At 44.4% G+C, this 24,727-nt stretch overlaps 1 protein-coding gene across 2 annotated transcripts; it reads right to left on the bottom strand.

The window, feature by feature from the left end:
- Positions 1 to 578: 578 nt before the first annotated feature.
- PSAP (prosaposin) lies at positions 579 to 24,580 on the bottom strand. Of its 2 annotated transcripts, XM_062001728.1 has the most exons (15): positions 24,474 to 24,580; positions 14,264 to 14,397; positions 13,177 to 13,251; positions 12,406 to 12,531; positions 11,944 to 12,138; positions 10,925 to 11,068; positions 10,328 to 10,384; positions 8,021 to 8,089; positions 7,459 to 7,566; positions 6,412 to 6,507; positions 6,024 to 6,210; positions 5,725 to 5,876; positions 4,105 to 4,185; positions 3,459 to 3,566; positions 579 to 2,930 (listed from the first exon to the last, which is right to left on the bottom strand). In XM_062001728.1, exons 1-15 carry the CDS (start codon positions 24,514 to 24,516, stop codon positions 2,895 to 2,897), a joined length of 1,611 nt encoding a protein of 536 aa, XP_061857712.1. In that variant the 5' UTR covers positions 24,517 to 24,580; the 3' UTR covers positions 579 to 2,894. The 2 variants fall into 2 exon arrangements, with proteins under 2 accessions (XP_061857712.1, XP_061857713.1); XM_062001729.1 differs by lacking the exon at positions 8,021 to 8,089.
- Between the last annotated feature and the right edge of the window lie 147 nt (positions 24,581 to 24,727).

The raw sequence follows: 24,727 nt of genomic DNA, 5'->3' as shown, positions 1-24,727 counted from the left end.
ACTGCTGGCTGCCACAGCAAGGGGCATGACCAGGGCAAGCTGGCCTGGAGCCAGGAGAGACAGCCCTTCTCTGTGCTCCCCACCAAACACAGCATCGCCCCTTACAAATCTCAGTGGTGAAGACAGAAGACCAGTAAATTCAAGACCAGTGAATTAATGCAGCCAAACAGTCTGCTTAAAGCATTACTAAAAATATGGTTATTTTCTTTAAAAAGCAAAAGACAAAAGGAGTCAGGAGAGAAGTCTGATAGCAGGGAGCTGCAGGCAGCACTCCTGCCAGCCTGCGCCAGGCACTCATTGCATCACGGGGCTGTTGCCTCAGAGGAGGCCAGCGAAGAGCAGGGGGTGGGGGGGCAATCCCTGGCAAGCCTCTTCCACCCACAGCCACCCTCCACCCAGCCCAGGCTTGATGGGACATGCAGGCCACAAGGCCACGGCCACTCAATGGCAACATGGATCCTGCCACTCGGCCCCAAATTCCCAGGGACGTTTTGGGACGTGCCTTCTCCCAGCTCTACAGCAAAGTACTGTGGTCCTTCGGTCAACTAGCACCCCACAAGGACAGGAGGCACGCAAACTTACTGGCTTACAGAAGGTTTTATTGTTCATTACGGAAGCTTTTGTGCAAAAAAAAAAATCAAGACAATGTTCTTTAGGAAGCAACTGCACGTGTTTCCCCAGCATAACTCAAGCAGGGCAGGTGCCACAGTCACAGAGAGGGAGAAAACTAAAGAGACTCCAGGGCTGGCACAGCCTTCCCCCCACTCCACCTGGCCTGAATCCTTCGCTACCAAAAACCCCATTAAAACCATACCAGCCTCTCACTCCTGCAAGTGCCAATCCATCCTCACCTTCCCTCCTACAAACTCTCGCCTTAAGATGAGAGCCATCCACTTTAAAAGAAGAAACACTCTCCCCACAGGCCCCTGGGGCAGCACAGGGCCCTGGGGCAACACGAGGCCATGCCTCACAGGCGGCACAGAAGGCAGTCTGCTTCCTCTCTGCCACATCTCCCCCACCCATGAGGCCCTGCCGGAACCCCTGTAAAGACTGCCAAGACAGAAAGCTGCACATATATTTTACATCTTTAGGGAAAATCCTTTCTTTCTTTTTCATGAGAAAGCCAGGAGTGCTTCAGCATTCTGTACAAACGCCAACAGGAAAGACAACCCGCAACTGCCATCCATCAACATTGCCCAGGCATTTCGTACGTACAGAGCAACAACAGAGCAGCACTCGAGTGGTTTTCCATTAAGCTGCCTGAAAATGAACTTTGCTGCTGAAGTGTTGTGGCTGGAGCTCCCCCCCTGATCCAAGACACCCCAGGAACAGGAGCAGTTGCGGGCACCTTTCTGAACAGGACTGGAATTTTCAAAGCTCCACCTCTGCCCAGCTCCTCCTTCCCAAAGGTCTCCTCTGTTTCAGGGGTTCACTCAATCAGAACTATGCTCCCACTGCTGGCAGGGGATGGGAGGTCTGTCTCAGGCAACAGAAGTCTGATTCTCACTCTCCAGGTCCCTAGACCCCAAGGTCTGACTTGATTCCAGGGTGTCAGCTGGCCTGGAAAGGCCTTTGTTGAGCAGCTCAGGCCATTCCAGCGGGTTGCTGCAGAGGTGTGGGAAGGCAGGTCACCAGGAACCACAGCAGAGCTGCCCAGTACCTGCCATAGTGCCCTCATTAGCTGCCACCATCTCCACTGGCTACTCAGATGCGTTTCCCAATAGAAATGGGAACTCTCGGGGGAAAAAAAACCCAAAACTCTCTAATGAACCTCCTGGGAAGGGTGAGTGAGTGAGAATGGGTGGCAGCAACAGCACTGCCCAGACTTACACAGCCTCTGAGGTTCTACAGGACTGAAACATGCTGTGAGAAACACAGAGCAAGGAAGAAAACAGCAGTTTACAAATAAATCCCATTTTCCCATGTGTTCTGCCCTCTGTGCTGAACTCCCTGTGACACATGCATCGCCCCTGCTGGCTTTTTCCACTCCATCCTTGCACCGGCCTTGTGGGCCCCATCTCCTCGGTACCCGGGTGGCTGCAGGCAGGAAGCTGAAAGACAGCAGAATTGAGCAACTAGGGGAAAAAACAAGGGAGTCATTCCTTACATATGCCTGCATGCTTCAAGAGCCTGACACCCCACTGCAGGGGGCTTGACAAACAGCCATGCTTAGACCGAGCAGTCCAAGGAAAGAAAAAAAAAGGACATGACCAAAGGCTGAGGGAGGGTCTCCTTAGCTGCGACAGCCTGGGAAGTGTAGTCACTCAAATGCAAAAGCGTGGTCACTCAACGCATCTTTTGGGTACCAGTTACTTTGAAAGTTAGCTGGGCACACAAAGTCCCTTCTCCTCTGCATCTGTAGAGCTTTGAAAATTCCATTTGAAGGGATTCACAGATTTCAGTTGTTCCCCCTTAGAGTTCCCCCAGAGTTAGGCAGAAAACAAAGACTCCAGGCAGATGTTACAAACGCAAAGCGTGTCATCTTCCCCATGCTGACTACAGACAGACATTTGAAAGTTCAATTGCTATCTTGTTCTTTTTTCTTCTCATTTATTTGTTTCAATTAACAGTCCTGTCTCATTTCCCCTTCTCTACCGTTCTTCCCAGCACCTAAAAACCACTTCAGCCTACCAATTAAAAATCTACAACACACTGGCTATTTTTAGGAGCATAATGAGTTAAACTGTACAATCAGAAGTATCTTTGTTAAGTCAACAATGAAGATCTGATCCTTCAAGGGCAGCACTGCTACAGAAGAGTTACAATAAAAAGGAACTTGAAGGTCAAATTGTTAAAGAGGCAGAGAGAAGGGACATTTGAGATACAGCTCTCTGCCAGCTTCGGCCCACATTTTTAAGAGCCATGGCAAACTTTCAGAACTGGAAATGCTGCTTCTAGTTCCACACATGACGTTTGCAGTGATCAACAGCCTAAAGGGAAAGAAACAGCGTACGTTAGTGGAACAAAACCTGTTTGCTAACAAGTGTACACCAAACATGCAACTTGATGCCTTATCCTGAGCCAAGATTTTGGGGGTAAATCTGGTCTTCTTAAGAAATAAGTGGTTCCAGAGAACATCCTCATCCCCACCCAGAAGCTTCAGGAAAGAATGCTGATGACCCTTAGCCATTAGGGCCTGGCACAGAAAGTATCAGCCCACAGCAATACTGGAAGCCAATTTTCAGAGCCTAATGAGAGGTGGCAACACAGTCTGCTGGCTGCAGCAACACCTTACTATGGGTTCTGAAATGCTAGCAAAGGTGGGGGACAGGAAGGAGAGGGAGAGGAAGGAATCTGCTCTAAGGAAGCTAAGGGCTTATGGAAGACCCTCTAATTAGACTTGACCACCTCTACCTTTTGCAACCCTCAAAAGCATGGTATGGAAGCTGGAAAGGTAGTTTATGAGAAGTTATCAAGGACAAGTAGGAAATCCAAGGCAGAATCCTGCTTTTACGTACGTTGCACTGAGCAGCAGTCTCCATGTTCTTACACCAGTAACCTGGACCCCAGACACAAGCATCCTCCCCCAGGAGAGGCCGTTTAGCTGCTTCACAGACTCCAAGTTTCTGGGCAAAGAACAGCAGCAGAGTCAGCACCTTTCTCCTTGCACTGAGAGATCTCAGCTCTGGCCTTACATCTGAGCTTCCACCTGAGCCAGCGTGGAGGCAACACAGGCAGCTCCAGGGGCTCCCACAGTACCATACTCTGTGACAACCATGGTCACCTTTGCAGAGATGAAGCAGTAATCTGATATAGGGCAGAATTAAGTTACCACGATCCCTTCTTCATATTAAGTTTCAAGGAGCAGAGCTTCTGGAAAGGGATCTCTCTCAAGAAATGTCATTTACCTTTCTCCTATTGCATGCAGGGCACACTGCACCTTGTTACTGAACCGCAACAGTGGAAAACCACGGGCAGGTCTTTTCTTCTCCCCTTCCCCTCACGAGGCTGGCAGTCACACAGCTGTCCATTCAGAGCCCCAAGGCCTTGCACAACCACATTTGCTCCAAGCACTCACTGTGCTGGTTTTGATGCCAGCAGTTCCCACATGGCAGGCAGGGCTGTACTGGGGCCCCTGTGTGATGAACCAAACACTATACTCACAGTGCAAACAAAAGTGGGATCCATCATCTCTGCCAGGAGCTGCACAACCACAGGTTCGTACTGTTCCACAAACTGAACGCACTGTAACAACACACAGGGTGGGTGAGAGGCTCTCCCGTTAAAACCTTAGAAAGAGCAGGAACATACAGACTATGGCAGGCAGGTCTGTACACTAATTCCAACACCTCAAACCAATAGACCAGAGGCTTGATCACTGCAGATCAAGAGGGACTCTGCATTGCACTAATCACACAACTACATCACTTCTCACTAGCTCACACCTGTCTGCAGACAGCTTAGTTGTGAGAGGGGTCAAAAGGGAAAGCAGATGGAGGGTCAGGCTTGGAGGAAAGCAGGCAGATGGGTCAGGCTTTGGTTTGCAGAGATTCATCTCTAACAGTGAAGATCACTCCTGTCTCAAGAGGAAAGCACACTAAACAAGCTGGAGACAAACATCCTGGACAGGAGGGCAGCTGTGCACTCCAGACCCTGAAGCAGTCCCTACTCCCTTCGGAGCAGGCAGCAGCAGGAAGGCTTCTTGTGGCCACTCCTCAGCACAGACAGGTGTCAGAATTCTGCACAGAGACCAACAGCACCAATTAACAGGCAGAGCACAACTATTAAACAGCCCCACAGCGGTGGGCAGGAATAGCTGTTTCATGGCTGCTTTAAGCTTGCATATTGTATGCCCAGGACACTTATAAGCAGCTGCTCCTTGCTGACACTCAGCAGTCACCTAATAAGATTTCCAGGTAAATCCTGACAGTGGTGGCCTAACAGGTGGTGCTTTTTGCTGCCTCCCTGGAATTATGCCAGCCTGCTTCCAATTGCTCGGAGTAATCCCCCAAACAGGATCAGTGTTGAGGGGAAAAAAGTAAAAAGAATCCTTTCATCTGCTCCCACCCACTGTTCTCAGAGGATTTTCAGGCAAACCTTTCCTGACTGTAAATTAGTACATCAATCCAACCAGTCAATTCAGGCCCTTAAAAGTCTCCATCTATTCAATGCCAACTCCCACGGATGGGAAGTATGAAAACTTAATCCCCCTGCACCTCAAACTCCTTCCAGCCTTCAGCAGAAGGCAACTGACTACTCTTACAAAGAAACACTACAAGATGCTGCTCTCTAAAATACTCTGCAAGACGTTTTGTCCTTCTGTCCAACTCCACCTGCCTTGATCTGACTGAAAGGCAGGCTGCCACATGGCAAGGCCTGTGTGGTCGTTTGAGTGCCTGCTCCTTCTGTTTTGCTCTGCTGCACACAAGAAGCTGCCACACTTCAGTGCAAATAGTAAAAGGAAAAACCTCAGGAAGATCAGGTTGCTGAACACAAGTGAGTTCCAGCTGCACCTGTGGACAGTTTGTCTCCAGCCAGAGACCAAGGCCAAACACAGAGACTCTTGTTACAAGTACCTGGACATTTATAGCAGAAGCAGAGACACTTGAGAGATGGACCTAAAATTAGCATGCAGACAGAATATCAGGTAAAACACTCCAAAAAATGAGGAAAAGCATAATTGTCACTGTTGGACCTATGTAGTCCCAACAAAATCAACAAGGGCAGCTCCCAACCCTGAACAAGACTGTGCTTTTCAGCCTGCTTCCTGCACAAGCACTTTACCTGATCACTGACAGACTCTGGCAGGAAGTGACAGACTTTTTCCAGTAAAGCTTCAATTTCAGTTGTCGTGGCATTCTTCTCTAGTTCTTTGTCTGCATAAGCTACCACCATCTTGCAGATATCACAGAACCCATCTGCAGGCTTCACTAAAACTGAGAAGGAAAAGGTGCTTAGGCAGTTCCTCCAAACAGAAGAAAGGAGGCAGCATCAGTAAAGTACTAAAGCAGGCATTCTCAAGAGAGATGTAATCTCAGGTGAAGTGGCTCATTTTGCAACATCAGCGACTCCTCAACACCAACCTGGCTGCTGTGGAGGCTTGTTGGCTGCACAGCATTTTAGCATAACACACACAGCTTCAGGATTCGTTGCCTCCAAGAGCATGTCAATCAAAGCCTGGCCGTAGACATCTATGAAGTCCTTACACTGGTCCTTGACACTTCCTGGGAATAGGTAGCAGATCACCTCCATTTCATGAACAATCTCCTCCTGAAGCACAGTGAAGGATGTGTGACAAATCAGGAACAGAAACTTAACTCAATTCCTAAGTACACATTTTCTTAGTCCATCCCACCCAGGATGGAAATCTTTCATGAAAAGAGGCAATAACTGCAACTTCCCTTCTGCCTCCAATACAGCTCCATTTTAGCCAAAGCCTAGCAAAAGGTACCATTTCCACCACTTACATACCTCTGTCTTGTTGCTCTCCAAGAGGCCGGTCACTTCTTTCACCATGGTCTCACATATTTCACACAAGGAAAAGGTTTTCTCTTGAACTGAGGCTTTCTGGATACACAGAAGGAACACAAAGAGCACTAAAATCACCACCTGACCACATCTGACGGGGACAGTTCGTAAAAGATCAGTCTAACAGCATTCACATTCAGAGGCAGCACATTAATTCATTTGCCTAGCTGAATTCAAAAGGTCACACAGAGCTCAAAACCAGTCTTAAAGGTCTTAGTAAAAAGCCTTTCTGAATGAACAGTCATTTTGTATGACTAATTAAGATTACAATCCCCAGGTTGTATAAGGAGGGGAGCTGAATTTAGTAGACAGTAAAAGAAGCAGCCTCTCAGCAACTGGAGTCAAGGGAAGTATGCAGTGGATTTGAAAATACATTAATTGAGCACAAAACCTACTAGAATTGAGAGCACCCTCTTGTTTGCCCAAGAAACCTAGAAATCAGGGCACTGGAGGGAAACTCTTTGGAACCTGTTAATCGGAAGTTAATTGTCCTCAAAACAGACTTTCTTTTACAAAATCCTCTTGGCCCATGTCTCACCCAAAGGCCATGGGAAGCTAAGGTGCTTCTCCAGACTCATAGCTTCAGCATTCTGACTTACCACTCATGCAGGGGGCCATCCCATTTTTAAAAGGGATTGAAGCCTAACTCCAAATGTCAAGCAGAACCCTAGTTCAGCAATTTGCCCTCTAACATTCAAGGTGTCCTTTAGAAAGGCTGCCATACTCTACTGCTGGAACAAGAATTCCCATTGCAGTCCTGAAGTGTTACCTTATAGCTTTGGTTTAGCACAGGCTTCGTTACTCTAACAAAACAGTCATCTCTCCTGCTCCACAGATCAGCATTAGAAACAAGAATAGGCAAGAAATTTATGTGCAGGGAGATTTAGATTAGTCTGTGCATAAAAGTTCAGTCTTCTGTTTCCCCTAGCTCATTACACTAAAGCAAAAAAGGAAGGCAAAGTCGTCAAGTATGAAAAAAATCCCACTTACCTCAATAGTTTCCATTTTCACTTCATGAACCACTTGAGCTGGCATCAGAAGGGGAGCAGATGTCACAGAAGGACAGAACCCAACCATGGCACAAATGTCCTTTGGTTGCTGGAAAGAGATGTATAAGCAATTTTTAGAAGTCTAGAAGATTCTGCCCTTTCTATGGAGCCTGTTGTGAGCAGGCACAAAGAACAAGTTTTAAAAGGCTCCAACACAACTACAAGTTTCATGATTACTTCTACTTCAAGTATTGCCAAAGCATTTGATCTGGTTTTAGGCAGGACAACTACCAAATGAAATTTAGCAGTTCCTTTATAAGAAGAATAGGTTAGGCCCCATCCATCTAAAAATCCCATGTACCATGAGCCAATACACTTGCAAACCCATTAAAGGAGTTGACTTAAGAGTTACCAACACCAAAACAGGCCACCAGCATCACATTAGACCTGCAAAGCTGCTCCCCAAAAGCTTTAAAGTAGTCACAGGCTAATTATCCTGACTGGAGTTCACCCAAAAGCTGAAAGAAATGCCTAGAAGAAAGGACTCCTTATCCACAAACTACCTTCTTTAAAGCATCCAGTAACCTCAAATTTTGCAAACAAAGACACATTCCTGCATTATTGAACACAACCTGTAAGAAACAAGAGTTAACCCTGTCAAAAACTGAACCCAAACCCTTCCACAAATATCTGCACTAACTGTACTTGAAGTGTTTTCTTCACAGTAAGAGGGGAAAACAGCAAAAGAAAGCAAGCCTTTGAAACAGGCTGGCCAAGTCCTTCTCAAGGGGTGTACAAACAGACGTTACTAAATGCAAAAAGAAATGCCGGATGTGAGGCCACAAACTGCTTGAAGGAGGCCACAGGATACCCACACAAAGTGAGAGAGGTTGTGCAGAGTAATACACAAAACCTGTGTTTTCCCACTTAAAGTCTACTCAAGCTAAAAAAAGTTACCTTTGGTCCTATGGGTAATTAGAAGATCATAACCCACCCTGTCACCAGGGCTTCAAGCTGCTTACAACAGAGGCTTATGCAACAGTTAATACATGCCACAACCTCATGCACAGGCAAAAGCAGTAACCAAAGATATAGTGCTGCTTTGGACTACTCCAGGCAGAACCTTTAAGTCAAGCCCTTTGGGTTCATGCATTGTAAGAAGCATTTCCAGATATTAACATTACAGCAACACCCACATACACACAACAGGTTCTCTCAGAGAGATGACAGACACAAGGTCTCCCAGGACTGCTGAAACTAACAGCCCAAATAGCTATAGCAAGCAGGAGCCTGAAGGCTTTCTGCATCTTTCTTTTCAGTGTGTACTCCAAACATCTACAACTTTGTCCTAGATTTAAAGGTTAACCAAGAAAAGACCTGGGGATGGCTTCACTGAAGGCCTTTTGAGCCCAGGCTTGAAGTCAGAAGCTGACAGGAGCCACTGACATGCTTTTTCCCCCATCTGTCCTTCCTTGCCAAAGTGAGTGTATTTCTGCTCTACTGGCAAAAGTATAACCAAGCTGAAATCTTATTGGCACATACTGGTATTTGGACCTGGAAGTGGGACTGATCCAGTGGAGAAAGTCTATAGTCCTTTTCTGTTTTAATCACATCAATATCCCTTGTATCTGTCAACACCAAGTACAATCACACCATGTCCACAGCTAATAGAGCACAAAGTGAACTACAAGCCCTTTAAGAGCAAGAAGTTAACTACAAGCAGGCTACCACCACAGGCAAGTTGCACACCTACCTGATCCTTCTGTTGACAGGGAAGATTGGAGATAGAGGAAGAAAGGAGAAATTAAGAGATAACAGTTAAGAGAAAAAAATACGTCAAGCACTTGGAACCACGTATACTCTTTTCCACGAAGATGATGGAATATGACATGGTCCCCACCCCAAAGCTCCTGAGTGCTGCTACAACAACCCACATTTAATTGCAGACTGCTAACCAGCATTAATCATTTGGAGTTATTAAAGCATCCTGGACAAGATTCTCTCCAAAGAGTCTGAACAACACTCAGCCGGATGCAAGGTGTGGTCATGTTCCAATTGCAGGTATTAACACTATGCTGCATGACAATGCTTAAAAGTGAGAAACTAACTGTTGTTGGAACAAAGGTTGGAAACAAAAAAGGCCACTGTGTTTGGAAATTCAGGTTTAAGTCAGCTACACCCTCTATTCACAAACTGATGGACAATTGCTGTTACTTGTGGTGCCTGGGCACTGCATGCTCTAAGGAAAGGCTTGTCCACTACTTTTTTTTAAAAGGCTTTGAGATCTCTGGATAAAAAGTTGCCGTGGAGGTAGTTGAAGGCAAGATACATTGTATGTTGCTGCAGAAGATCAGAACTGGTGCAGTACCACTTACTTTCCACAGCTCCTGTCAAGAGCCCAGAGAGCAGGAGAATTGAGATAGCAATTCCAGAAGACGGACATTTAAGTCTTGCTTCAAATAGACATGGTATCTCAAGCACTTGAATCAGTTCTGCCACCCTGTGACAAAGACCAACTCTAATATGCTTAACACAGTATTTGGCAGGGAGGGGTTGAAGCAGTTAAGTACAGGACTGAGATAAGAGTCTAAAGGAATGTATGTAATGCATCTTCTTCTTTCAAAGTATTGAGTGTCTTCTGCACCCCTGAAGTGGTTGTGAAAGAAAACAAAGTGCTAAAGAAAGCATTCTGAGACTGAAGTCACTATCCAAGTACATGTCAAGTTCAAAGTGTTAACACCAACACTTAGAGACCAAGGGTTCTCCCCAGACTTTTACTGCAGTAAATGTTTCCTCTTTCCAAATAAGTTAGCTACACAAGTCAGAAAAATGAATTGAGAGCAAATATCATATTCTATTGATATTCTTACCATGTGCATCATCATTTGGATAGCCAGGTCAGAATATTCAGAGATATAGCTCTTGCACTGCAGGAAGCAGGAAAAGAAATGTCTTGTAAAATACCAAACCATTGAAGCTGTAGAGTTAATCTAGAATTTTCTAATACATATCAAGGTATTAATTTACCTGCTCTACTTCATAACTGTTCTGTTGTGTTTCAGGGCTTGTCCCAAAGGTAAGATGGCATTTCAGATTACACAATCATTGCACACATAGCTGCTTATCTGATGAGTCCTTTTCCTTCCAGGTCAAAAGCACTCCCTCTTCACATTGATAGGGCCACATTATCCTGACAGATCCTTTTCATCAAAAACGCTTTCAAGGGCTAACAGCAAGCCTGAATCTTTTCTCTTCCCCCACCACCCCACTCAGCTTTCTTGACCAGAAAGTTTATTATTTCAGTGTTGTTATTGTTATACTGTGTAACATATCCTACACGTGACACACTGTCTTTTGTTTTATTAAATAGAGATTACACTGAGAGGATTAAAGCACTGAACAAGCTCTTTTTTTACGTTTGCATACAGGAACAAACTTTTAAACAAACAAAAAAAGAGATAGCTTACCATATCAGACATTCCAGGTCCCAAACGGTCACACTCCTCCTTGGCATGAGCAACCAAAGACTTTACAAAAGAAGAGTTGGTCCTCACAGCTTCCTGAACATCAGTAACCAGCTGAATGCAATCTTGGCATACATCCCCACTCCCCTGGACAAAGGGTAAAAGGAAGCTTCAACTGACTTATCTTCACATAACACATTTCAGAAGCTTCCGTTACTACCGAGTTTTAAAAGCTACCGTGAACTACACGCAAACCTTAATAGCCCGAAAAATAATTAAAAGCCTGAACCAATAGACTGGCTACTGCTGGTACGAGCAGCAGCCACTAGATGGAGATTAGGGACCTACTTGGCTCTGAAACTCTAGATAACTGTTAAGATACACAATCTTAAAATCTCCTGGTTTTGTTACAGACCACAGTGGGAAGGTTTCTAGATTTGGCATAGATCTTACCTACTCCACCCACAGCTTATTCTCCACCTACTCAACTGTATGTAGGCTTGCTATCAAGAATTCTTACAAGTTCATTGTCATACTCACTCCTCTTTGCCAATCATTTCTTCTTCTCTGATCCAGTCTGTCACCTCTGGATTCAGAGGCAAATGCTTTCCCTAAAGGGCACAGCTAGCAGATTACTCAGAATGTGGGAGAATTCTTCTTCCTTTGAACATTGGTGCCAAACTGGCTCTCAGAAGAAATCGTTTCCAGTAAGACCTGATTGACTCCTTGATGGGAAGAGCCCAGCACAATATTTGTCTTTACAAGCTGTGGTGGTTATCCAAGATTATACACCTGGTCCACAGGGGCTGCAGCTATCATCTTACTTAGCTTTAAACTCGCAGGTTATGGAAAAAGGTAGATGTCTGTGTACGGCAGCACAAAATTCAATATGAGAGAGTCACACTTAATCCTTGCCCAGTACAACAATCCCTTACCAGGAATTATCAATAAGTTCTTAGGTAAAGGAACTCTGGAGCAAGAAACATGCACTTCCACATGCTGGAATAGCACTGCACCCTTACCTTAGGCTTCTGCTTGGGTTTGTCCTGAGGGTAAAGGAGAAGAGGTACATTAGCCATGAATGGGGATGCCAGTTCAGAGAAGTCCAGCTCTGGTATCTTATTGGACTGGAGTTGTTTCTGAAGTTTCATTGCTGCAAGGTGCTTCTGAAGGGACTGGCAGAGTGAGAGGGCACTACATACAACTTCAGGTTTATCCTAGGGGAGATAAGATACATACATAGAGCTATAGAATGATGTCACTTTTACATGAATTTCAGAGCAGAGTCTTTCAGCTGAAACATGACAGGAAGAGAAAATGTTTCACTGCAAGAATGCAGTCTTCAAATTTACACCATTAACTGCAACACCGGTGACCCATATGGGATTAAAGGATCGATGCACTATCTTATGTAGGAAAGAAATTCAAGCATCAACAGGAGCACCATTTTTCATTCCAACAGTTGCAAATTGTTATCTACTTACCAGCTCTTCTTTAATCATATCCATGATAACTGGTAGGTAGGAATCCACAATTTCTTTGCATTCAGAGACCAGACTTTGGTCAGGAAGAAACTCGCACGTCTTTTCCAAGTAAGAGCGGATCTCATCCTATAAAAGATGAGATGAGCTATAGACTATCAACATCTCTCAAATGCTGTTTCCATTCCAAAAAATACATGACATAATGTCTAAATAAAGTCCCTTGCAATTAGGTAGGTCCTGGTAGCTGACAAAACTAGAACAAGGTTTTACACTAAGTCCTTTTTTCCCCAGTACTGGATCCTCAGTGAGACTGTGATGAAGTGAAAACATGAAATACAGATTGCAAAGCACAGAACATCTACATTTAAGAGAAGTGGACTAGTAGGGCAGTGACTTGTACTCTCAGGTGCACAATGAAAAAAAGAACTGCCCACAACAAAAATAAACTCCACTTGGTGTAATCATCCATTTCTAGAGACTGCAGTACTGCATCTTTTAAGACTGACGGTCCATGTCACAAGAACAATTTTATTAAGCATCTACAGTCATTCAGGGGTGCATTAGAACATCGGGGAGTCTAGGATTTGCTAATTTCTAAACCAGAAGAAGCTGTTTAAAGGCCTTTGCCCACATACTCAGGCTCCTTTCAACATTTGCTGCTTAGGTTGGGAAAACATGCAGACTGCTCTTCCACCCCCTCACCTTGTGATCTCGTAAAGACAATGAAATCAAAGAGTGCCTTGGGGCATGGAGAATGGGAGCTCTGCTTACCTCTGTGCCATTATCCTTCAAAACCTTGCCAGCCACTGTCACAAGTTCCTTACACAAGTCACAGGGGATACTGCTCTGGAGAGAGAAGAAGATTACTTTAAGGGAATGAAGTAACCATAAATTCAGTGTGCAAACAATAATGCAGAGAACAAGCATCGCGTTTGGAACTGAAGTTCAGGAAGAAATAATGGTGAAAGTGTAGGAACAGTTGGGTTTTAAATAGTAAGGCTATTCCAAGCATGTCCAGCTCATTTCTTCATTAAATCAACACATTCTGAAGAAGCAAGCATGCTACCACTTGCTCATTTCACCTAGTTCCATCTCCTTTGAAGTCTAAAGTATACTGCCCCAAGAAGCCTTCTCCTGAACCTCTTTTACTTTGCTCTTCAAAGAGTTCACTTTTACTAGAAATCTAAGAACTTTTCAGGCAGCTTCACTCATTTCAGCTGTGCTCTGCCATTCTGACATTCCTTCCTTCCCTTACTATTCCACAAATCAAAAGTATCTCAGCACAGATATAGCCAAGGTGGACTGAATGCATCTACAATGTCCCTTTTTCCCTAGAAAACTGTGAAACACAACCACGAACTACAGCTACAACTAGTAAACCAGCACACACACCTAGTACAAAAGCAACTTGAAGGCTAAATGTAACATTTGTACCATTATTTCCTGTCACAGATTATATAGGTGCTGCATCTTTTGTGGAACATCAACTTAAGAGAAAGACCTAAAGAAGCATACAGCTTTTTTTCTAACAAGCCTAATAGGTTGGCATTGGTCAAATTAAGACTAAGAAAAGACTCTATGAACTGAGAGTTGCTTTAATAAAAAGCAGCAAGTCTCAAATCCACTAGCTCCATTCCACACACTGCTGGGTGATTGTGCAACAGGCCAAAGGAGAAATCAGCAGACAAGATTTGCAAGGCAGAGAAGTAGAAAGCACCTTTATCTAGCACCCAAACTGAGGCACAGTCAGATGTAGCACTCAAGTCCCATCAGAGACTAGACAAATCTTCATCAGCATATGGAAAACAGCTACCTCAAGTACCAGGGGTGGGAAGAAGGCTCAGTGGCTGATACTTACTAGAGTAGGCTTGTTCCAGACATTCTGCTGGCAGTGTTTCACTGCACCACACTGCGATGCTGTCCGAATACTCTGACACCATACCTCTGGCCCCTTCACACAGTCCTTTTGCCACAAAACAGGGCTTGCCACAGCTGGGGAAAAAACAAAACAGAATTATTCTTTCATGGTTGCACACTTGAATGATTTCCACTCCAAAGCAAGCAGGTTAACGCCCACAATCTCCTCAAGACACCACTTAGGCTTGCTAACATTTTTAAGCATGTTTCAATCCAGCAATTTTGGACCTGAAACATGAGTCCATAATAATGACTACACAGCCACAGAACTCCAGAAAAAATGCAAACAGTTGGACATCCCTACTGAAGGGCCTAAGCCCAAGAACCTCAGCAGTCCATTGCCCCGTCATTCCCCATTAAAAAAAGGCAAAAAATCAAATCCCCCACTTTTCTTAGCATACACAAACTACCAGATGACTTGAAACAGAAACAGCTCATTGCATAAATCCGCACTTCAGACAGTTGATTCCCAAATCTACAACCCCAACTGTTCTCTTGTGTCTTTGCAGTCTCTTCAGCTCTGAATCTGCACTCACAGCTAGGTTGACTGCATTCCTTCTGCCTAGTGAACCACCCTTTTCTCTTACAGCAGCTGTGAGAGCTGGGAAACTAATCAGATCAGAAGCCACAACAACATGTACATTACACAGAGGACTTGAGAGCCAGGTGCAGACCAATACTCTGCTCATAAATAACAGAATTGTGTTATCATATAGGTTTTAAAACCATTAAATTGTTTTTTAAAATGGTCAGTTCAACTGTTTGCAGAAAAAGTTGTGGGGGTTTAAAAAAAAAAGCCAAGTCCTTGTCTGGCCACTACCTCATACCTCATGTGGAAATGCCTTGCTACCTACAGCTTTGAAGTAAAATACAAAATAGCATTTCTGGACAGTCTTCCTAAGGAAGGGTACTGCACTGTCAGGAAGAAATGGAACAACTTGATCAACTGCACCTTTTAGTTGACTTTCCAAACTTTTTTTTTTACAGTTTCCTGGGCTATCTGGACTGGAAACACCACCAACCTGTTCAAACCTACTAGCTGTACAGGTGTTGTTTAAGAGCCATTATCTTTACATCAATGCTGTTTACCCATCACAAAATGCTGTAAAATTACATTGTCAACCAAGAGGCAGGAATTAAGCCGCCTGAGTCCTACAAAGGTTAAGGTTATGACAGACGAACAATTGCTCTTCCATTTCTCACATTCTTGGTTCTATGCAATTAGAGGATTAAACAGCTGAATTACCAGTGCATCTACCAGGTACATAGCCACTGCACATCAGAGCCAGACAAACACCGCTTGATAAGTGGCATTTTGCAGCCTTCCCAGCTATTGATTTATAAAGCCTGTTCACAGTGTATTTCACAGAGGAATGACCCATTTATTTTAAGAAAAATGCGTTTTGCATGCTTAATTTTCTACAAGAGCTTGAAGTTTGCCACCCTCTCTCCCAGCATAAAGCCCAGTTTGCACATTATTCTTCAGCAAGCCAGCACACTAGGACTGCTTCTAAAACCCTGGAGTAAGACTTCAAACATTCTAACTAGCAAAATATTTACAGATGGTCTATTTTAAATTACAGCACTATTGATCTGGAAGCATTAAGAACAGTTAATGTTCTAAGTCAGACTGGACAGCCAAATAGCTGTCAGCTCTGGCAGGATGACAATAACCAAGGGTACACTTGGTTGAGGGGGAAGAGTTATTCTTCTCTTTCAGATACTTGGATTTAACAGTGGTAGGAAGTCTCTGCAAAGTAGAGTCAAGCTCTGGCTAAAAGCAAGCAAGAAATTGACTTCAAACAGTGGAATTAAGGGCTTCCATCTATTTACAAGTATGGCTTTTAACCTGTGCCTTTAGTTTCATAAATCACAAGAAAATTACTCCCTCTCCCCAGTTTGAAACATATTGTAAAACTACAAAACTAAACTGTAAAATGTAACAATAGTTACTCCAAGCAGTTTCTCAAACACTTGATCAAAGAAGCCATTTAAACCCCAAACTGAGGAATTCATGCTGTAACTTGCATTGGTTTCATTAGCACTTAATGAACTCTTCATTTTTGATTTGCATTTTTACTTTAAGATCCTGGCACAGCATGACTTTTCAGATTCACACTCAGCTTCAGCAGAATGTTTAACAACCAGTCTTGTTCCTTCTGCCTTGAAGCCTCAATAACCATTATTTATTTTGTCATTAAAAACATGGGACAAAATAAATACCACACTTTAGATTTATGCTTATTTAGTGGGTTTGCTCGGCTGTATGTCTTTAAGAAAGTCCCTGCTGCATGGCTTCTGTATCAAACAGATGCTCACAGAGAGTTGGTCACTAATCCTCTGACCTGTCAGGAGATGGCAAGGAGTATTGGCAAGGCAGCAGGGTTTTTTCAGGTTATGACACTGAGGCAGAAGAAAAACAAAGAGCGAGGCAGTGGTCTGAGACCTTCTGAGGTAAGCAGAGTGCAGGTTGCAGATAGTTATGTTCAGAAGAAAAAAAAAATCTTAAAATTAGATCTATTTTTGACAGTACATTAACTACTTGGTGCCTCTAATTGTACTGCTTCTCTGTGTCACATCTCATCAGTCTGGAAGGAGAAATGAGTAATTTCTCAGAAGAGGTGTGCATAGACATACTTCGTTCAGATCCTGCTCAAAGCACTGCCACTGGGCACAGTCACTTCAGATTTCAGACTAAGGACACTGTTATCTGCAATCCTTCGCATGAGGACCAAAGACAAAGTAGCAGAAGAGCTTGAGACTGGCAGAGACACTGAAGGATGAGAGACATCAAACTGTTTGTAAGGTGTGAACATTAAAACCTAGTTGTAAGATGCAAGTAAGCACCCCAAACTTGTTTTCACTGGTATACAGTCCTCACTCTTGCACATCAGAGCAAGACAAAATGCCAATATACCTACATAGCTTTTCTGTCATAAGAAGCAAACAGACTGATGAAACCTGATTCAACCACACCATGAGAATCAACACTGACCTACAAAAGCAGAAAATGGAGGAACAGTGGTGTCCTTTCAGTTACAAAGGACACTGAGGAAGTTCTTTCCTTTGGACAAGACAACTCCAGATTGGATGTTTTCTGGTCAGACAGTGATCACGCAATATTTTGGTTAGGGCCACGCATCACTGGCATATCTTAGAAAGCAGCTACAGAACAAAGACAATGTGCATCAAGCATGGCTTCTTTTCTTCCATCTTCCACAGTGACTTTAAAGAGAGTTAAACTCGTAACTCAATATCTACTATGAAATGATGCATCTCGACTGTAGCAGTACTCACCTTCCTTTTCTGAATGTCCTAGAGAAAACAGAAACAAAACTAACTCACTTTGCATTAATTCAGATTGTGTAGATTCAGAAAACAGGCTGAAACCCTTCACTGTTCCCACTACCTTCTCCCTTTAGCTTGTTCTTCTGTTTAACCATGAAATAGTGTTTGTCCTCATATATCAACTTATGTTACAACAAAAGCAAATGTGCCAGGGAAGTGTGTTAACACCTTGTGTGGTTTCACAGTAAAGGAACAGGTTTGAGTCTTAACACTTACCTTGTCTGTTCCCTCAAAACAGCCTGGGCTGCAAGAAGAGCAACACTTGAATGTGGTATTTCACACCCCCAGCACAGCAGCAACCCAATGGAAAACAAAGCACTGTCAGTTACCTCACACAACTCCTAATGCTTGCTGGATAAACCCAATGGGATTACCTTCTTAGTTATCCCTGGCATCCCTTTATTTTTTACATTGTTCTCTACCTAAGGTCATCCATTTTTAAATAGATTTCTCCTTTCTCTGTAGCTTAGCTCTCAACAGTCACGCGACATGCTCACTCAAACCTGCCCCCCCCTTTCTCTGAAGTTCTTGCAAGCCACTATTTTTAGAGCAGCAAACAAGTTTATCTGTGAAGGCCAGGGTGCTTCTTTACTTGTCCTTTCCACTAGCTCTTGAATTGCTTCAGAGATGTGGTTTCTTTCACCTCAGAAGGAATGGTCTTTGCCACACTAAATTTTCTCTTAAATTAAGCAATGAAATAGAATGGAGGAGGAAGGAGAAGAGGGTGTGGAAATGCAATCCACGTATAAAGGGTATGCCTTTCAGATGTGAAAGACTTCAGCTCTCAAGCCTCCAGCCAAGCTGACAGCCCACAGGCAACCTAGGATCCCTGCATACACTTGCAGCTTCTCAGGAGAAAAAAAAAAAAAGAGATGGGAAAATAGAAAGACTCATACCCACTCTGACTTCTCTGATGCTCATGTCTGACAGACAAGAGAAGTCATCTCCCAGAACAAGCATTGCCCCAGAAACACAGCCTGAACTCAACAACATAACCAGAACACTCCAGAAGCTGAAGGGTAACAGCAGAAAAGGAAGGAGAAACCTTTTCTTTGAGACCCAGGTCAGCAATGTAATGCTGCCAGGACACCAGTAACACAGTCCTGACAAGTGACAGCTTCGGCACATCACATGGGGCTCTGCCAGGAATTCACACAGGGAAAAAAAACCAGTTTAAAGGCTGTGAAGAAAAAGAAAACTACAACTCACTCCCAGAGTGGTGCTGCCCTACTTACTTCAGCAACTGTGTGTTACTCATCCCCTTCCTTGACACTAGGCATCTGGAGTGGAAACACTAACATACAGTCACAAGTCAGGGAAGCAGAGGTGACAGCTCCCTCAGACAATACCATCTCTTCTGTTTAGACAGCTTACAGAACCATGCACATGGAAGCATCATTCCATTCCTCAAACTTCTCCAGGAAACAGAAACCTAAGATCACCTTTGTAGTGGCTGAATTGCCTTTCTGCTAGGACAGCTAAAGAAAGACTGTTAGGTTTCCTTAGAATAATCTGACCTTCGTCTCAAGCATTTGTGCTCTTCTTCCTCCAGAGAGAGACAGCCCAAATTTCTTCCAAAAAAAAACCTAAGTAATTTCCTCCAAAGCTGTACCAAATCTACTAATGAGCCTTTCATGGTTATGCTTAAAAGTTAACACCTTATATAAGCTTCTGTGAACCGGGATTCTGTATGAGCCAGACCAGATTCCCTAAAGTGCCAGAGGATAAACCAGAAAACTATCACCCAGAACACAAAGAAGACTCAGGCCTCCTCCAAACCAAACTGGTAGAAAAACCTTGGTGCAAGCAGCACTTTCATAGACAAATTAACCTACAGTTGGCAGTAGAGGGAAAGTGCTGAGCTGCTGTTCACTGTAATGGGTTGAAGTGAGATGTGGAAGATAATTTGGAGTGCTGTCAACTCTTATGCCTTCATAACAGTTTAATTTGTTTCAAGTATATTACTATATTCATCAGAAAGGATGATCTTTCCCAGGCCGTCCCATTGGGCAATGTTAAATAAAAGACCATTATCTCCCAAAAATGCCCCCAGACCAGGTGATTGCCATTCAGTGCTCGGTTAGCTACTGACTTTTCCCCATTTCTTTGGGCAGCTGTGAAAGCAAAATATGTTTAAGTCATCAAGAGGGATCAACTTCTCTTCATCAAACCTTACAAAGCATCAACAAGTCAAGGAGTGACCTTGACCTGAAGTTATCTGAAGGACTCAGTACTCCACAGCCTCTTTGGTCAGTTATTGAGCTTAAGTAAAATTTCTGAAGTGGTAACTGCTCCACAGACGCTGGTAACTCACGGCACTGTGCCTCTGGATTAATGAGGCAAAAAATGACCACACCATTTGAGATTACTGGCAATTTGCAGAAGAAACAGATGATATCTGTCTAGCTATTATCAGTATTCCAGATGTTGGTTACATATCAGTCTTCCTGCCCAATATCTACTGGTCAAGTACCAAACCCAAAACATCTGTAACTAGCACAATTCATATGAGATGCGTTTGGAGTTAAGGCTGTGATTGTGCTGTTCCTCCACAACGTCTCTCATTTTGGTACAAGTTAAAGACAACAGAGATCAGGATGAGCTGAAACGGTTAAATCAGCCCAACTGTCTGAGTTACTAGCAAGGTTGCAAGAGAATAACTTCCTGTGACCAGATATTGATACCAGATTGCCAAGAAAGCCCAGACTTGGGCCTGAGATTTTGCTGTGAGAGAATCTAGAAGAGATGTTTGGATGTTCAAGGGCACCTGGCAATCATCAGGAGTAAATAGTCCCAATACAGCATGTTAAAATATTCTCAAGAAATTATGAGAAGTATTTTTCCCTGCAGCAAATCCCTGCAGAAGTATGCCTCAATGTTTTAAAAATATTTGCTGGTCATCTCCATTCCTTGTGGTTTTGTTTTGGGTCAGGGTGAGCAGAAAGACAGTTTACATGCAAGTCTCTGCAGAAATTCTGTATTGAACATCCCCCTTTCACCAGGCAAATATGTCCACATCACAAAGAATGGAAAAGTCTGATAGTTATACAAAAAGCCACATCTGTATGACAACATGCCTGGCCACAGGTTCCACTCCAGACCCAGCAGAGCACAGGTGAAGTCCAGAGGCATCTAAAAATGTCAGAAAATAGAGACAGTTGAAGACACTGCCAAGAAGAAACAGAAGTCTCAGGAGCAATGTTCTCACACTGCTGCCAGCAAAGTGCTTTAGTGGAGAACAAATGCCTGACAACTCAACAGGAAGCTCCCTGAGGGAAAGGCCCCCACAGCTGAGCACAGAAAGTATGCCAGAGAGATGAAAAGGGATATTTTAACACAGAGCTTCGGGGAGGAAAGTAATTATGGGATTGCCTAGAAAAGGCAAATCAAGGTGCACAAGGTGAAAGGAGTACAGCACTCACGCAGGAGTACAGCAATGAAACAGTTGATACCAGGAAAGAAGAAAGCATTAATCCCTAAAATCTGCAGACTAATAGTCTGCATCCCAACATGAACATAGACAAAGGATTTTAAACCATTATGTTCGGGTGGAAAAGAAACCAAATCCTCAAAATCTCCTTGTGAGACTGATTTACTCAGCAGTCCCAAGAAAGTCCCACCATATGCAGTTCTATTGAAGTAGTGAACAAAGTTCAGAGTAAATGTGAGACTCCTCACTCAGAAAGAAAAATACCGATATCCAAAAGTAAACATTGCTCTATGACCAAACACACAGACAAGCATTGACTTAAAATACACAGACACACTTCCAAGACCACAGAAGTACCTTTTTCAACTTGCAACAGGAACTCTGATAACTTAATTAGCTGCAAATTATTTGTATACAAAAGCTGCTACATAAAGAAGAAAATAATTAAACTAGAGCACAGGCAGTGAATAAATTCTTAAAAAAAGAAAAACACACTTATTTTTTGTTATGGAATTCTAAGGTGTTGCCCCAAACCTGCTTTGAAGTCTCAGATCCATGCGAGACATTCAAACAAACCCACTGTCAGACAGCAGTAACTAGCCCTGCTTCTCCCGCAATGTTCCCAGCTGTTATACCACGAAATCCTCCCTGAAGCAGCACAGCTCAGCCTTCCAAAGTCCCAAGTGACATCACTATCACCTGACAGAGCCCTGGCTCAGTTTTGCTGACAAGCTCCCACTCTCATTCCACCTTCTACATCATCTCAGCTTTCAGAGACTCCCAGACCTGTCTCTTTGTGGTATGCTGAATAGCACAAGTTGAGATTGTAAAAAGACCACATAAGACATGACCAGGCAGAACAGCTTGCACAGCTCCTCCAGACACAACCAAGACAACAACTCTTTCTATTTATACCTCTTCTGCAAACAGGGAGGAGATTGTGCAAGGGCAGGTTTACACAAGCCATGTGACTGGTGCACTATCGATGCACCGCTTGGTTATGGGACAGTCATAAGCTGCTTTATAACCCACATATCTGTAACAAAACACAGATATGTTTTTAAATATAAGACACCTTCCACTGTTTGCGTACAGGAGTAGGCTGTGCCACCCTGGCATTTTTGTTAGAAACCACATTCCAAAGCAGAACAACCCTGCAAGCTACAGAGCATTGTCCAAAAATCCATTATCTGCTTTTTCTACGTGCTCTAGAAAATTCAAGTCAGAGTAACTCAAACTTCATTTTTCCCGTCTCTAGATGTTCTGGTCAATGTTTGCTAGAGGAATTGTACATCAGTTTGAAAAATTGGAGGGAAGATCAAACCTCCTATTTTAATGAGGTGAAATAATCACATCCTCAGGTTTTTTTACTTTTTACTCCCAGCTTAATGTTATTTTACCAGGAAAAAAAAAAAAACCTAAAATAAAACACTTTCAGCTCAAGAGCAACTGATATCTAACTACGCAGCCAGCCTTCCACGTTTCCTGGGCTGAAAGAGCACCAGTTATCAGAGTGCACATCAGCCGTCCAGAGAACCTGAGTCCTGTACACCCTGTTTTAATTCCTCCATGTCTGCCTTAAAGGGAAGATGCACAGCAGCACTGCAAGTAGGTCAACCAAAAACCCTCACGGCCTACCAGCAACGCTGTAAGCCAGCCAAGTTGACTCCATTAGGACACGTATTGATACAGTTAATTTTTTAGCTTAGTAGACAAAAACAGTGTTTCAGGTTGTCACAGCAAAATCTTCAGAAACACCTGCCCGATGCTATCACAGGTGAGTCAATTAGTATTTATAACAGAACCTTGGTGCAAAAAAACCCACAGGTATTTGTGTTAAAAAACAGTAACTTCCTAAAGAAAAACAGGCCTAACAAGCCTTCTGCCATGCTCGGTTGCATATGCATGCCTTTAACAGGTAGGCCAAGCCAACTCTCACTGCTGAACTGGTTTCTCATTACAATTCCCCTAAATAATCTCGTGGGAGGCTTGGTGGATACTTCAAGGCAAGTCCTTTTCACTTTTACAGCACAAGAAACAATGATTTTAGTGATTCGGAAACCGAATTCTGTCCCAAGAGAAATGGCAACTGATGGCAGCTAATGCAGCGCAGAGCAAAAGTCGGATCATTAGAGCAGACAGATGAGCACGCAAAGTGAAAAATGACATTTGCTTTTTTGTTTCCGGACTGCCAAGTCTGAGATTCTCCATGAAACTGCCCACATAGCGCTATATTAAAATTCCACTTCAGTACAAGGCTAGTGTAAGATCACATAAGATCTTAGAGGCATAATTTACTGCCGTCTGCCACTTGGTTATTCCCACGGCTTTTAAACAGCTAGTCAGGCTTTTTGATTTTTATTGATTCATGAAATGTTGGTTAAACTCATAAGCAAATCAGCTCTAGGTTTAAACTCAAAAAAAAAAACCCAAAACCCCACACGTGCATCACTGTATTACACCTTCAATTTGGGCGTTTCTAGACACTCCATACCACAACCTGAAGGTGTCTTATCCCTCCAGCCAGCCTATGAATCATTTCTGGAGCTCTGTCTAGCTTCTGTAATGTACAGAATATAAGCATTGCCCTTTCCAACCTCTAGTACTAACGCTAAGGACGGAATATCAGTTAGTCCCTCCATCACCACCACTTTCACCTCAGCAACAACAAGTAACAAGGCAATAAGCAGCAATATTAGCAGAATCTTCTGTGTGAGGCAGGAGACCCTAATGAAATGAGGCTGCTAAAAGCACGCAACAGAAAAGGCCACCTCTTGCCACTTGAAAGAGGATTAAGACCCATCTATACCTCAAGCACCAAAGATAAAACACAGTCGCTAGCAGAAAAAAAACCGTTTCTACTAAAGGCTCTTATTTGGCTGCGTGAGGTGCCCGGTTGGTGTCAAGATACGGACGCAAACTGATCCGATACATCGGGAAGTCATTTACCTCCCAGCAGCGGGAAAGGCTGCTCCCTCGCTGGGACTTGCCGCTGCCCTCACCTGATCGCTGTTCCTGAGCGATCCCGTCCCTAAACACAGCTTTTCCACCTCCCCCGGCCCGAAAGCCCCCGCTCACCGCCCGTGTCCTCGCCGGGACCGTTAGGCCCCACGCCGAGCCCCAGCCCCAGGCTCCCCCCGCCCACCCCCCCTCCTCTCCTTGTCGGCAGCCGGGTCCGGCAGCTCCTGCTGGGAGAAGATAAGAAATAAAGAGCTTAAGGCCCAGCCCGCCCCCACTCCCGTTTCCCCGCCGACTCCTCGCGGCGCCGTCCGCCCTCAGCGCGCCGCCGGGCCCGCAGGGCAGAGCCGGGTCCCCACCCGCCCGAGGCGCCCGGCGTGAGGGGCAGGGCCGCGGCGGGCCGGGGTCCGCTTACCGGCCGCCAGGAGCCCGAGCACGCAGAAGAGCCGCGGCGCCATGGTGCCCACGCCCGCCCGCAATGCGGCGCCGCCGCTGCCCCCCCGCCGCTATATGAGGCCGCGCCGGGCCGCACTGCGCGCGCGCGCCTGTCGCGCCGCCCCCCGCGCAGGGCCGGGGCAGCCTCACGCCCCCGTCGGTGTGGCGGCCGCTTCGAACGGCCCTGCAGCCCAATCAGCGCCCCCCCGGGCTCGCCCTCGGCAGGGGGATCTC

Source organism: Colius striatus, chromosome 8 (assembly GCF_028858725.1).
Source record: "Colius striatus isolate bColStr4 chromosome 8, bColStr4.1.hap1, whole genome shotgun sequence".
In the NCBI taxonomy this organism is placed as follows: Eukaryota; Metazoa; Chordata; class Aves; order Coliiformes; family Coliidae; genus Colius; species Colius striatus.
The sequence above is the reverse complement of the archived record's forward strand: the minus strand, read 5'-3'. Positions and strand labels throughout refer to the sequence as shown.

Coding starts and splice junctions, on each gene's coding strand:
- PSAP (XM_062001728.1), bottom strand. CDS start 24,516: ATGGCGCCGCGGCTCTTCTGCGTGCTCGGGCTCCTGGCGGCCG. Junction 6,211..6,411: donor TGGAGAGCAACAAGACAGAG/GTATGTAAGTGG, acceptor ACTGTGCTTCAG/GAGGAGATTGTTCATGAAAT. Junction 2,931..3,458: donor AGACTGCTGCTCAGTGCAAC/GTACGTAAAAGC, acceptor CTTTCCCTTTAG/GCTGTTGATCACTGCAAACG.